Consider the following 15,189-nt stretch of genomic DNA (forward strand, 5'->3'; position numbering starts at 1 on the left):
CGAGATAAACTCTCTTCACACTCTTAACGACTTCTAATCCTTTTACTGTTATGTATTTAGCATCTCCAAGACCAAGTCCGACTAAATACAACATTCTCCTTGAAGGACGTCACGCCACCAGTACCAGGGCGATAGTACGTACGATAAATCTGAACGAACCAAACTTCTGGATAAAAGCAGACGATCGAATTGATCACTACTTCCGGTTTGCCGTAAGAGGGTACCTTTTGACGTTGTGATTTTACTTATGATATTTTCTATAGTAGTGACGAATAGATTGTAGATATTGCTTAAATAAGAACATCTAATTGAAACCCAAATAAAACATTGATTATATTCTTGTGTATGAAACGTTGTCATAATTTAGGTAACAATTTATCGCTGATGCCGCAAAGGAGTGACAAATGATGGCGGCTCCACTGACAAAGAGTGTGACTTTACCGACTGGTCATGAAATACCGATTTTAGGCTTAGGTAAGATTGGATTCCTTTCTTTAACATTATGAAGTGTCTTTGTTTTATGTCCAGTGTAGCACGTAAACAATTCAATGCTCATGGGTCATGTTCCAGCGGGGCGGTATTATTATGAAGTTTCCCACATTGCGGTTGTTCACGTTTGCCACCAATACTGGCAATAGTTACACCATTGATCTCCCCTTATAACCTCCATGATCCAAATAACTAGATACATTAGGTGAGTTCAGAATAGTAAATGAGAGCTAGCACAGTCACAGATCACCAGATCCAAAGCTGTTAATAGGCTAGCTAACAGATCACTAAATATAAAGGCTAATTTGTATACTAGATTAGGTTTTTACGCTGAACTAGCTGACTAGCTCTCCCATCATATGGCTCAGCATATGTCTCCAGCTGTACTTTACATGTAATATCAACAGATGACAAAAGAAAACAAACCATCTTTGCATGCTTTATGTTTGCTTAACCCCCATCTCAGTCCTGCAGGCAGACGGAGTAAATTGGTACTCAATTCTGACATTGTCCCTCTCCTTGTCAGTATCGCATCCCGTACACCGCAAGCAGGACTAGTAGTACTAGTAGTAAAAGTTTTTAGTTGGCCCCCCCCCCCCCCAGTTCCTAGTGCCCCACTGCCATATATACCTTAATGCTTTGTGAAATAATCAGGCTAACAACAGTTTTATTGGTAATTTTTTAGTGAAATTTTGTAATTAATCCAATGTGGATATATTGTGTCATGAGTTAGCCATACTACGATATGTTTGTTGTCTTATATTTACTGTGTAGATCTGCTCTTTTACACAGACAAGGACAAGTCTGTGTCTTTTAGAAGCCAGCATTTCATATGAATTCAAGGAATGTAGTAAAAAGACATGAAAGTCGTTCATGCAAAACTTAAACTGTGAGGTGTTTCAACTTAATAGTATTGTCCTTCCATGGTATAAGATACTGCTGCTTTGTATAATATACTTGCTACATTTATGTTAGAAAAGACTTACATGTAGTACAATCACAGGGGCTTGGAATTAGCCATAATTTTGTACAGATTTTTGTATTTTGTTTAGTTGTTCTTTTTTTACAAATATTCTTTTGTTTTACTTTTTTTTTCTTTTTTAAAAAAAATATTTTTTTCCTCTAAGGTGCCATGTAATGAAGTAATGATTTGAAAATTTGGTTTTGTGTCTCATTTTGTAAATCAATTGTATCTTCATCTTTTGCTGGTTTCTGGGTTTTGTCTGGTAGTAAATTTACTAATTGGGTTCAAAACTTTGTAGTAAATTTAAAAAATTGCGAGTAAAGTTTAACCACACATCAAGCTTCAAAAAATTGTAGCCAGGATTTATGAAATGTGTCAAACATTCATTTGGTCTGTTTATCAACAGATAGTATTCACACTTTGATAAAAGGGAAGGAGGCTCTGAACATTGTCAACATTATATCAATGTATGGTATTTTGTTTACCAGATAACCAACTATGGGGGTTGTTAGATCAAGTTATTAGTTGTGGATATATCTTCCATAACAAGGGCAATCCTTCATGAACAAACAGATTGTTCCAATAATGGAGTTCAATATTACAGAGAGATATTCTCAAAAATCAGACACCACTCAAATTACATCTATTGGTTGGTAACGTAACATTCAGTCCTTTAAGTAAAATGTCTCAATTACAAGACACAATTACATAACAAATTACAGAACAAATCAATCTACCAGCAAACATGTGAATGATGTTTTAATAACATAAACTATGACTGATGAAGAAACCCAAATTGTCAGTATCGAAATGCCTTACAAGTTACAAGAAGGGTCATCAATTATCGACCTAGGGGCATATTGCTGATTGCTTCTCTACAAAATGTAACCCTGGTAACAGGGTCGCTAACTTTGACAAACAGTCATGTGGCTAACTGGCTTTAACACCACTGTGCACAAAATAATCAAGTTTGAACCAGCCTTGGGAGATATACATGAAGGTGTGGTAGAGGAAAAGAGAGAGTATAACATACATGTACAACAGTTATAGCAGATTGCCAGGTGTGGTAGGGGAAGAGAGAGAGTATAATATACAACAGTTATAGCAGATTGCCAGGTGTGGTATGGGAAGAGAGAGAGTATAATATACAACAGTTATAGCAGATTGCCAGGTGTGGTAGGGGAAGAGAGAGAGTATAATATACAACAGTTATAGCAGATTGCCAGGTGTGGTAGGGGAAGAGAGAGAGTATAATATACAACAGTTATAGCAGATTGCCAGGTGTGGTAGGGGAAGAGAGAGAGAGTATAACATACAACAGTTATAGCAGATTGCCAGGTGTGGTAGGGGAAGAGAGAGAGTATAATATACAACAGTTATAGCAGATTGCCAGGTGTGGTAGAGGAAAAGAGAAAGTATAATATACAACAGTTATAGCAGATTACCAGGTGTGGTATGGTAAGAGAGAGAGAGAGTATAACATACAACAGTTATAGCAGATTGCCAGGTGTGTTAGGGGAAGAGAGAGAGTATAATATACAACAGTTATAGCAGATTGCCAGGTGTGGTAGAGGAAAAGAGAAAGTATAATATACAACAGTTATAGCAGATTACCAGGTGTGGTATGGGAAGAGAGAAAGTATAACATACAACAGTTATAGCAGATTGCCAGGTGTGGTAGGGGAAGAGAGAGAGTATAATATACAACGGTTATAGCAGATTGCCAGGTGTGGTATGGTAAGAGAGAGAGTATAACATACAACAGTTATAGCAGATTACCAGGTGTGTTAGGGGAAGAGAGAGAGAGAGTATAATATACAACAGTTATAGCAGATTGCCAGGTGTGGTAGAGGAAAAGAGAAAGTATAATATACAACAGTTATAGCAGATTGCCAGGTGTGTTAGGGGAAGAGAGAAAGTATAATATACAACAGTTATAGCAGATTGCCAGGTGTGTTAGGGGAAGAGAGAGAGAGTATAATATACAACGGTTATAGCAGATTGCCAGGTGTGTTAGGGGAAGAGAGAGAGAGTATAATATACAACGGTTATAGCAGATTGCCAGGTGTGGTATGGGAAGAGAGAGAGAGAGTATAACATACAACAGTTATAGCAGATTACCAGGTGTGGTATGGGAAGAGAGAGAGAGAGTATAACATACAACGGTTATAGCAGATTGCCTGGTGTGGTATGGGAAGAGAGAAAGTATAACATACAACAGTTATAGCAGATTGCCAGGTGTGGTATGGGAAGAGAGAAAGTATAATATACAACGGTTATAGCAGATTGCCAGGTGTGGTATGGGAAGAGAGAGAGTATAATATACAACAGTTATAGCAGATTGCCAGGTGTGTTAGGGGAAGAGAGAGAGAGTATAATATACAACAGTTATAGCAGATTGCCTGGTGTGTTAGGGGAAGAGAGAGAGAAAGTATAACATACAACGGTTATAGCAGATTGCCAGGTGTGTTAGAGGAAAAGAGAAAGTATAACATACAACAGTTATAGCAGATTGCCAGGTGTGTTAGGGGAAGAGAGAGAGAGAGTATAACATACAACAGTTATAGCAGATTGCCTGGTGTGGTATGGGAAGAGAGAAAGTATAATATACAACAGTTATAGCAGATTGCCAGGTGTGGTATGGGAAGAGAGAGAGTATAACATACAACAGTTATAGCAGATTGCCTGGTGTGTTAGGGGAAGAGAGAGAGAAAGTATAACATACAACGGTTATAGCAGATTGCCAGGTGTGTTAGGGGAAGAGAGAGAGAGAGTATAACATACAACAGTTATAGCAGATTGCCAGGTGTGTTAGGGGAAGAGAAAGAGAGAGTATAATATACAACAGTTATAGCAGATTGCCTGGTGTGGTAGAGGAAAAGAGAAAGTATAATATACAACAGTTATAGCAGATTGCCAGGTGTGTTAGGGGAAGACAGAGAGAGTATAATATACAACAGTTATAGCAGATTACCAGGTGTGGTATGGGAAGAGAGAAAGTATAATATACAACAGTTATAGCAGATTACCAGGTGTGGTATGGGAAGAGAGAAAGTATAACATACAACAGTTATAGCAGATTGCCAGGTGTGGTAGGGGAAGAGAGAAAGTATAATATACAACAGTTATAGCAGATTACCAGGTGTGGTAGGGGAAGAGAGAAAGTATAATATACAACAGTTATAGCAGATTACCAGGTGTGGTAGGGGAAGAGAGAGAGAAAGTATAACATACAACGGTTATAGCAGATTGCCAGGTGTGTTAGGGGAAGAGAGAGAGTATAATATACAACAGTTATAGCAGATTGCCAGGTGTGGTATGGGAAGAGAGAAAGTATAATATACAACGGTTATAGCAGATTGCCTGGTGTGTTAGGGGAAGAGAGAGAGAGTATAATATACAACGGTTATAGCAGATTGCCAGGTGTGTTAGGGGAAGAGAGAGAGAGAGTATAACATACAACAGTTATAGCAGATTGCCTGGTGTGGTATGGGAAGAGAGAAAGTATAACATACAACAGTTATAGCAGATTGCCAGGTGTGGTATGGGAAGAGAGAAAGTATAATATACAACGGTTATAGCAGATTGCCAGGTGTGGTATGGGAAGAGAGAGAGTATAATATACAACAGTTATAGCAGATTGCCAGGTGTGGTAGAGGAAAAGAGAAAGTATAATATACAACAGTTATAGCAGATTGCCAGGTGTGTTAGGGGAAGAGAGAGAGAGTATAATATACAACAGTTATAGCAGATTGCCAGGTGTGGTAGGGGAAGAGAGAGAGAGTATAATATACAACGGTTATAGCAGATTGCCAGGTGTGGTAGAAGAAAAGAGAAAGTATAATATACAACAGTTATAGCAGATTGCCAGGTGTGTTAGGGGAAGAGAGAGAGAGTATAATATACAACAGTTATAGCAGATTGCCTGGTGTGTTAGGGGAAGAGAGAGAGAAAGTATAACATACAACGGTTATAGCAGATTGCCAGGTGTGTTAGGGGAAGAGAGAGAGAGAGTATAATATACAACAGTTATAGCAGATTGCCAGGTGTGGTAGAGGAAAAGAGAAAGTATAATATACAACAGTTATAGCAGATTGCCAGGTGTGTTAGGGGAAGAGAGAAAGTATAATATACAACAGTTATAGCAGATTGCCAGGTGTGTTAGGGGAAGAGAGAGAGAGTATAATATACAACGGTTATAGCAGATTGCCAGGTGTGTTAGGGGAAGAGAGAGAGAGTATAATATACAACGGTTATAGCAGATTGCCAGGTGTGGTATGGGAAGAGAGAGAGAGAGTATAACATACAACAGTTATAGCAGATTACCAGGTGTGGTATGGGAAGAGAGAGAGAGAGTATAACATACAACGGTTATAGCAGATTGCCTGGTGTGGTATGGGAAGAGAGAAAGTATAACATACAACAGTTATAGCAGATTGCCAGGTGTGGTATGGGAAGAGAGAAAGTATAATATACAACGGTTATAGCAGATTGCCAGGTGTGGTATGGGAAGAGAGAGAGTATAATATACAACAGTTATAGCAGATTGCCAGGTGTGTTAGGGGAAGAGAGAGAGAGTATAATATACAACAGTTATAGCAGATTGCCTGGTGTGTTAGGGGAAGAGAGAGAGAAAGTATAACATACAACGGTTATAGCAGATTGCCAGGTGTGTTAGAGGAAAAGAGAAAGTATAACATACAACAGTTATAGCAGATTGCCAGGTGTGTTAGGGGAAGAGAGAGAGAGAGTATAACATACAACAGTTATAGCAGATTGCCTGGTGTGGTATGGGAAGAGAGAAAGTATAATATACAACAGTTATAGCAGATTGCCAGGTGTGGTATGGGAAGAGAGAGAGTATAACATACAACAGTTATAGCAGATTGCCTGGTGTGTTAGGGGAAGAGAGAGAGAAAGTATAACATACAACGGTTATAGCAGATTGCCAGGTGTGTTAGGGGAAGAGAGAGAGAGAGTATAACATACAACAGTTATAGCAGATTGCCAGGTGTGTTAGGGGAAGAGAGAGAGAGTATAATATACAACAGTTATAGCAGATTGCCAGGTATGGTAGGGGAAGAGAGAGAGAGAGTATAATATACAACGGTTATAGCAGATTGCCAGGTGTGGTAGAAGAAAAGAGAAAGTATAATATACAACAGTTATAGCAGATTGCCAGGTGTGTTAGGGGAAGAGAGAGAGAGTATAATATACAACAGTTATAGCAGATTGCCTGGTGTGTTAGGGGAAGAGAGAGAGAAAGTATAACATACAACGGTTATAGCAGATTGCCAGGTGTGGTATGGGAAGAGAGAGAGAGAGTATAACATACAACAGTTATAGCAGATTGCCTGGTGTGTTAGGGGAAGAGAGAGAGAGAGTATAACATACAACAGTTATAGCAGATTGCCAGGTGCGGTATGGGAAGAGAGAAAGTATAACATACAACAGTTATAGCAGATTGCCAGGTGTGGTATGGGAAGAGAGAGAGAGTATAACATACAACAGTTATAGCAGATTACCAGGTGTGGTATGGGAAGAGAGAAAGTATAACATACAACGGTTATAGCAGATTGCCAGGTGTGGTATGGGAAGAGAGAGAGTATAACATACAACAGTTATAGCAGATTGCCTGGTGTGTTAGGGGAAGAGAGAGAGAAAGTATAACATACAACGGTTATAGCAGATTGCCAGGTGTGGTATGGGAAGAGAGAAAGTATAATATACAACAGTTATAGCAGATTGCCAGGTGTGGTATGGGAAGAGAGAGGGTATAACATACAACAGTTATAGCAGATTGCCTGGTGTGTTAGGGGAAGAGAGAGAGAGAGTATAACATACAACAGTTATAGCAGATTGCCTGGTGTGGTATGGGAAGAGAGAAAGTATAATATACAACAGTTATAGCAGATTGCCAGGTGTGGTATGGGAAGAGAGAGAGTATAACATACAACAGTTATAGCAGATTGCCTGGTGTGTTAGGGGAAGAGAGAGAGAAAGTATAACATACAACGGTTATAGCAGATTGCCAGGTGTGTTAGGGGAAGAGAGAGAGAGAGTATAACATACAACAGTTATAGCAGATTGCCAGGTGTGTTAGGGGAAGAGAGAAAGTATAATATACAACAGTTATAGCAGATTGCCAGGTGTGTTAGGGGAAGAGAGAGAGAGAGTATAACATACAACAGTTATAGCAGATTGCCAGGTGTGTTAGGGGAAGAGAGAAAGTATAACATACAACAGTTATAGCAGATTGCCAGGTGTGTTAGGGGAAGAGAGAAAGTATAATATACAACAGTTATAGCAGATTGCCAGGTGTGGTAGAGGAAAAGAGAAAGTATAATATACAACAGTTATAGCAGATTGCCAGGTGTGTTAGGGGAAGAGAGAGAGAGTATAATATACAACAGTTATAGCAGATTACCAGGTGTGGTATGGGAAGAGAGAAAGTATAACATACAACAGTTATAGCAGATTGCCAGGTGTGGTAGGGGAAGAGAGAAAGTATAATATACAACAGTTATAGCAGATTACCAGGTGTGGTATGGGAAGAGAGAGAGTATAATATACAACAGTTATAGCAGATTGCCAGGTGTGGTAGGGGAAGAGAGAAAGTATAATATACAACAGTTATAGCAGATTACCAGGTGTGGTAGGGGAAGAGATAGAGAAAGTATAACATACAACGGTTATAGCAGATTGCCAGGTGTGTTAGGGGAAGAGAGAGAGTATAATATACAACAGTTATAGCAGATTGCCAGGTGTGGTATGGGAAGAGAGAAAGTATAACATACAACGGTTATAGCAGATTGCCAGGTGTGGTATGGGAAGAGAGAAAGTATAACATACAACAGTTATAGCAGATTGCCAGGTGTGGTATGGGAAGAGAGAAAGTATAACATACAACAGTTATAGCAGATTGCCAGGTGTGGTATGGGAAGAGAGAAAGTATAACATACAACGGTTATAGCAGATTGCCAGGTGTGTTAGGGGAAGAGAGAGAGAGTATAATATACAACAGTTATAGCAGATTGCCAGGTGTGGTATGGGAAGAGAGAAAGTATAACATACAACAGTTATAGCAGATTGCCAGGTGTGGTATGGGAAGAGAGAGAGTATAATATACAACAGTTATAGCAGATTGCCAGGTGTGGTAGGGGAAGAGAGAGAGTATAATATACAACAGTTATAGCAGATTGCCAGGTGTGGTAGGGGAAGAGAGAGAGTATAACATACAACAGTTATAGCAGATTGCCAGGTGTGGTATGGGAAGAGAGAAAGTATAATATACAACAGTTATAGCAGATTGCCAGGTGTGGTATGGGAAGAGAGAGAGAGAGTATAATATACAACAGTTATAGCAGATTGCCAGGTGTGTTAGGGGAAAAGAGAAAGTATAACATACAACAGTTATAGCAGATTGCCAGGTGTGGTAGGGGAAGAGAGAAAGTATAACATACAACAGTTATAGCAGATTGCCAGGTGTGGTATGGGAAGAGAGAGAGTATAACATACAACAGTTATAGCAGATTGCCAGGTGTGGTATGGGAAGAGAGAAAGTATAACATACAACGGTTATAGCAGATTGCCAGGTGTGTTAGGGGAAGAGAGAAAGTATAATATACAACAGTTATAGCAGATTACCAGGTGTGTTAGGGGAAGAGAGAGAGAGTATAATATACAACAGTTATAGCAGATTGCCAGGTGTGGTAGGGGAAAAGAGAGAGAGTATAATATACAACGGTTACAGCAGATTGCCTGGTGTGTTAGGGGAAGAGAGAGAGAGAGTATAACATACAACAGTTATAGCAGATTGCCTGGTGTGGTATGGGAAGAGAGAAAGTATAACATACAACAGTTATAGCAGATTGCCAGGTGTGGTATGGGAAGAGAGAAAGTATAATATACAACGGTTATAGCAGATTGCCAGGTGTGGTATGGGAAGAGAGAGAGTATAATATACAACAGTTATAGCAGATTGCCAGGTGTGGTAGAGGAAAAGAGAAAGTATAATATACAACAGTTATAGCAGATTGCCAGGTGTGTTAGGGGAAGAGAGAGAGAGTATAATATACAACAGTTATAGCAGATTGCCAGGTGTGGTAGGGGAAGAGAGAGAGAGTATAATATACAACGGTTATAGCAGATTGCCAGGTGTGGTAGAAGAAAAGAGAAAGTATAATATACAACGGTTATAGCAGATTGCCAGGTGTGTTAGGGGAAGAGAGAGAGAGTATAATATACAACAGTTATAGCAGATTGCCAGGTGTGGTATGGGAAGAGAGAGAGAAAGTATAACATACAACGGTTATAGCAGATTGCCAGGTGTGGTATGGGAAGAGAGAGAGAGAGTATAACATACAACAGTTATAGCAGATTGCCTGGTGTGTTAGGGGAAGAGAGAGAGAGAGTATAACATACAACAGTTATAGCAGATTGCCAGGTGTGGTATGGGAAGAGAGAGAGTATAACATACAACAGTTATAGCAGATTGCCTGGTGTGTTAGGGGAAGAGAGAGAGAAAGTATAACATACAACGGTTATAGCAGATTGCCAGGTGTGGTATGGGAAGAGAGAAAGTATAATATACAACAGTTATAGCAGATTGCCAGGTGTGGTATGGGAAGAGAGAGAGTATAACATACAACAGTTATAGCAGATTGCCTGGTGTGTTAGGGGAAGAGAGAGAGAGAGTATAACATACAACAGTTATAGCAGATTGCCTGGTGTGGTATGGGAAGAGAGAAAGTATAATATACAACAGTTATAGCAGATTGCCAGGTGTGGTATGGGAAGAGAGAGAGTATAACATACAACAGTTATAGCAGATTGCCTGGTGTGTTAGGGGAAGAGAGAGAGAAAGTATAACATACAACGGTTATAGCAGATTGCCAGGTGTGTTAGGGGAAGAGAGAGAGAGAGTATAACATACAACAGTTATAGCAGATTGCCAGGTGTGTTAGGGGAAGAGAGAAAGTATAATATACAACAGTTATAGCAGATTGCCAGGTGTGTTAGGGGAAGAGAGAGAGAGAGTATAATATACAACAGTTATAGCAGATTGCCAGGTGTGGTAGAGGAAAAGAGAAAGTATAATATACAACAGTTATAGCAGATTGCCAGGTGTGTTAGGGGAAGAGAGAGAGAGTATAATATACAACAGTTATAGCAGATTACCAGGTGTGGTATGGGAAGAGAGAAAGTATAACATACAACAGTTATAGCAGATTGCCAGGTGTGGTAGGGGAAGAGAGAAAGTATAATATACAACAGTTATAGCAGATTGCCAGGTGTGGTATGGGAAGAGAGAAAGTATAATATACAACAGTTATAGCAGATTGCCAGGTGTGGTAGGGGAAGAGAGAAAGTATAATATACAACAGTTATAGCAGATTACCAGGTGTGGTAGGGGAAGAGAGAGAGAAAGTATAACATACAACGGTTATAGCAGATTGCCAGGTGTGTTAGGGGAAGAGAGAGAGTATAATATACAACAGTTATAGCAGATTGCCAGGTGTGGTATGGGAAGAGAGAAAGTATAACATACAACGGTTATAGCAGATTGCCAGGTGTGGTATGGGAAGAGAGAAAGTATAACATACAACAGTTATAGCAGATTGCCAGGTGTGGTATGGGAAGAGAGAAAGTATAACATACAACAGTTATAGCAGATTGCCAGGTGTGGTATGGGAAGAGAGAAAGTATAACATACAACGGTTATAGCAGATTGCCAGGTGTGTTAGGGGAAGAGAGAGAGAGTATAACATACAACAGTTATAGCAGATTGCCAGGTGTGGTAGGGGAAGAGAGAGAGTATAATATACAACAGTTATAGCAGATTGCCAGGTGTGGTAGGGGAAGAGAGAGAGTATAACATACAACAGTTATAGCAGATTGCCAGGTGTGGTAGGGGAAGAGAGAGAGTATAACATACAACAGTTATAGCAGATTGCCAGGTGTGGTAGGGGAAGAGAGAGAGTATAACATACAACAGTTATAGCAGATTACCAGGTGTGGTATGGGAAGAGAGAGAGAGAGTATAATATACAACAGTTATAGCAGATTGCCAGGTGTGTTAGGGGAAAAGAGAAAGTATAACATACAACAGTTATAGCAGATTACCAGGTGTGGTATGGGAAGAGAGAGAGAGAGTATAATATACAACAGTTATAGCAGATTGCCAGGTGTGGTAGAGGAAAAGAGAAAGTATAACATACAACAGTTATAGCAGATTGCCAGGTGTGTTAGGGGAAAAGAGAAAGTATAACATACAACAGTTATAGCAGATTGCCAGGTGTGGTAGGGGAAGAGAGAAAGTATAACATACAACAGTTATAGCAGATTGCCAGGTGTGGTATGGGAAGAGAGAGAGTATAACATACAACAGTTATAGCAGATTGCCAGGTGTGTTAGAGGAAAAGAGAGAGTATAACATACAACAGTTATAGCAGATTGCCAGGTGTGGTAGGGGAAGAGAGAGAGAGAGAGTATAACATACAACGGTTATAGCAGATTGCCAGGTGCGGTATGGGAAGAGAGAGAGAGAGTATAACATACAACGGTTATAGCAGATTGCCTGGTGTGGTATGGGAAGAGAGAGAGAGAGTATAACATACAACGGTTATAGCAGATTGCCAGGTGCGGTATGGGAAGAGAGAGAGAGAGTATAACATACAACGGTTATAGCAGATTGCCAGGTGTGTTAGGGGAAGAGAGAGAGAGAGAGTATAACATACAACGGTTATAGCAGATTGCCAGGTGTGTTGGGGGAAGAGAGAGAGAAAGTATAACATACAACGGTTATAGCAGATTGCCAGGTGTGGTATGGGAAGAGAGAGAGAGTATAACATACAACGGTTATAGCAGATTGCCAGGTGTGGTATGGTAAGTGAGAGAGAGAGTATAACATACAACGGTTATAGCAGATTGCCAGGTGTGGTATGGGAAGAGAGAGAGAGAGAGAGAGAGTATAACATACAACGGTTATAGCAGATTGCCAGGTGTGGTATGGGAAGAGAGAGAGAGAGTATAACATACAACGGTTATAGCAGATTGCCAGGTGTGGTATGGGAAGAGAGAGAGAAAGTATAACATACAACGGTTATAGCAGATTGCCAGGTGTGGTATGGGAAGAGAGAGAGAGAGTATAACATACAACGGTTATAGCAGATTGCCAGGTGTGTTAGGGGAAGAGAGAGAGAAAGTATAACATACAACGGTTATAGCAGATTGCCAGGTGTGTTAGGGGAAGAGAGAGAGAGTATAACATACAACGGTTATAGCAGATTGCCAGGTGCGGTATGGGAAGAGAGAGAGAGTATAACATACAACGGTTATAGCAGATTGCCAGGTGTGTTAGGGGAAGAGAGAGAGAGAGAGAGAGTATAACATACAACGGTTATAGCAGATTGCCAGGTGTGGTATGGGAAGAGAGAGAGAGTATAACATACAACGGTTATAGCAGATTGCCAGGTGTGTTAGGGGAAGAGAGAGAGAAAGTATAACATACAACGGTTATAGCAGATTGCCAGGTGTGGTATGGGAAGAGAGAAAGAGTATAACATACAACGGTTATAGCAGATTGCCAGGTGTGTTAGGGGAAGAGAGAGAGAGAGTATAACATACAACAGTTATAGCAGATTGCCAGGTGTGGTATGGGAAGAGAGAAAGAGTATAACATACAACGGTTATAGCAGATTGCCAGGTGTGGTATGGGAAGAGAGAGAGAGAGTATAACATACAACAGTTATAGCAGATTGCCAGGTGTGTTAGGGGAAGAGAGGGAGAAAGTATAACATACAACAGTTATAGCAGATTACCAGGTGTGTTAGGGGAAGAGAGAGAGAGAGTATAACATACAACAGTTATAGCAGATTGCCAGGTGTGTTAGGGGAAGAGAGAGAGAGAGTATAACATACAACAGTTATAGCAGATTACCAGGTGTGGTATGGGAAGAGAGAAAGTATAACATACAACAGTTATAGCAGATTGCCAGGTGTGGTATGGGAAGAGAGAGAGAGAGAGTATAACATACAACGGTTATAGCAGATTGCCAGGTGTGGTATGGGAAGAGAGAGTATAACATACAACAGTTATAGCAGATTGCCAGGTGTGTTAGGGGAAGAGAGAGAGAGAGTATAATATACAACAGTTATAGCAGATTACCAGGTGTGGTAGAGGAAAAGAGAAAGTATAACATACAACAGTTATAGCAGATTACCAGGTGTGGTATGGGAAGAGAGAGAGTATAACATACAACAGTTATAGCAGATTACCAGGTGTGGTAGAGGAAAAGAGAAAGTATAACATACAACAGTTATAGCAGATTGCCAGGTGTGGTAGAGGAAAAGAGAAAGTATAACATACAACAGTTATAGCAGATTGCCAGGTGTGGTATGGGAAGAGAGAAAGTATAACATACAACAGTTATAGCAGATTGCCAGGTGTGTTAGGGGAAAAGAGAGAGTATAACATACAACAGTTATAGCAGCTTACCAGGTGTGGTAGAGGAAAAGAGAAAGTATAACATACAACGGTTATAGCAGATTACCAGGTGTGGTATGGGAAGAGAGAGAGAGAGTATAACATACAACAGTTATAGCAGATTACCAGGTGTGGTAGAGGAAAAGAGAAAGTATAACATACAACGGTTATAGCAGATTACCAGGTGTGGTATGGGAAGAGAGAGAGAGAGTATAACATACAACAGTTATAGCAGATTACCAGGTGTGGTAGAGGAAAAGAGAAAGTATAACATACAACAGTTATAGCAGATTACCAGGTGTGGTATGGGAAGAGAGAGAGTATAACATACAACAGTTATAGCAGATTACCAGGTGTGGTATGGGAAGAGAGAGAGAGAGTATAACATACAACGGTTATAGCAGATTGCCAGGTGTGGTAGAGGAAAAGAGAAAGTATAACATACAACAGTTATAGCAGATTACCAGGTGTGGTAGAGGAAAAGAGAAAGTATAACATACAACAGTTATAGCAGATTGCCAGGTGTGGTATGGGAAGAGAGATAGAGTATAATATACAACGGTTATAGCAGATTGCCTGGTGTGTTAGGGGAAGAGAGAGAGAAAGTATAACATACAACAGTTATAGCAGATTGCCAGGTGTGTTAGGGGAAGAGAGAGAGTATAACATACAACAGTTATAGCAGATTACCAGGTGTGGTATGGGAAGAGAGAAAGTATAATATACAACAGTTATAGCAGATTGCCAGGTGTGTTAGGGGAAAAGAGAGAGTATAACATACAACAGTTATAGCAGCTTACCAGGTGTGGTAGAGGAAAAGAGAAAGTATAACATACAACGGTTATAGCAGATTACCAGGTGTGGTATGGGAAGAGAGAGAGAGAGTATAACATACAACAGTTATAGCAGATTACCAGGTGTGGTAGAGGAAAAGAGAAAGTATAACATACAACGGTTATAGCAGATTACCAGGTGTGGTATGGGAAGAGAGAGAGAGAGTATAACATACAACAGTTATAGCAGATTACCAGGTGTGGTAGAGGAAAAGAGAAAGTATAACATACAACAGTTATAGCAGATTACCAGGTGTGGTATGGGAAGAGAGAGAGTATAACATACAACAGTTATAGCAGATTACCAGGTGTGGTATGGGAAGAGAGAGAGAGAGTATAACATACAACGGTTATAGCAGATTGCCAGGTGTGGTAGAGGAAAAGAGAAAGTATAACATACAACAGTTATAGCAGATT

General features: G+C 39.9%; 3 protein-coding genes across 3 annotated transcripts in view; 1 reads left to right on the forward strand and 2 right to left on the reverse strand.

The window, feature by feature from the left end:
* LOC144438170 (diphthine methyl ester synthase-like) overlaps positions 1 to 197 on the reverse strand; it is a 7,099-nt gene extending 6,902 nt beyond the window's left edge. Inside the window, exon 1 of the mRNA XM_078127206.1 lies at positions 1 to 197. This exon is cut by the window's left edge and continues 41 nt beyond it. Within this exon, the coding sequence (XP_077983332.1) occupies positions 1 to 94 (94 nt within the window). The 5' untranslated portion in view covers positions 95 to 197.
* LOC144437867 (uncharacterized) overlaps positions 1 to 15,189 on the reverse strand; it is a 435,833-nt gene that overhangs the window by 63,198 nt on the left and 357,446 nt on the right. The gene's annotated exons all lie outside the window — the stretch shown is intronic.
* The window catches only part of LOC144438124 (glyoxal reductase-like), a 31,559-nt gene continuing 16,777 nt past the window's right edge, over positions 408 to 15,189 (forward strand). Inside the window, exon 1 of the mRNA XM_078127154.1 lies at positions 408 to 474. Within this exon, the coding sequence (XP_077983280.1) occupies positions 408 to 474 (67 nt within the window). The remainder of the gene's footprint in view (positions 475 to 15,189) is intronic.

The sequence above is a fragment of the Glandiceps talaboti genome, chromosome 7, assembly GCF_964340395.1.
Source record: "Glandiceps talaboti chromosome 7, keGlaTala1.1, whole genome shotgun sequence".
NCBI classification, from domain to species: domain Eukaryota; kingdom Metazoa; phylum Hemichordata; class Enteropneusta; family Spengelidae; genus Glandiceps; species Glandiceps talaboti.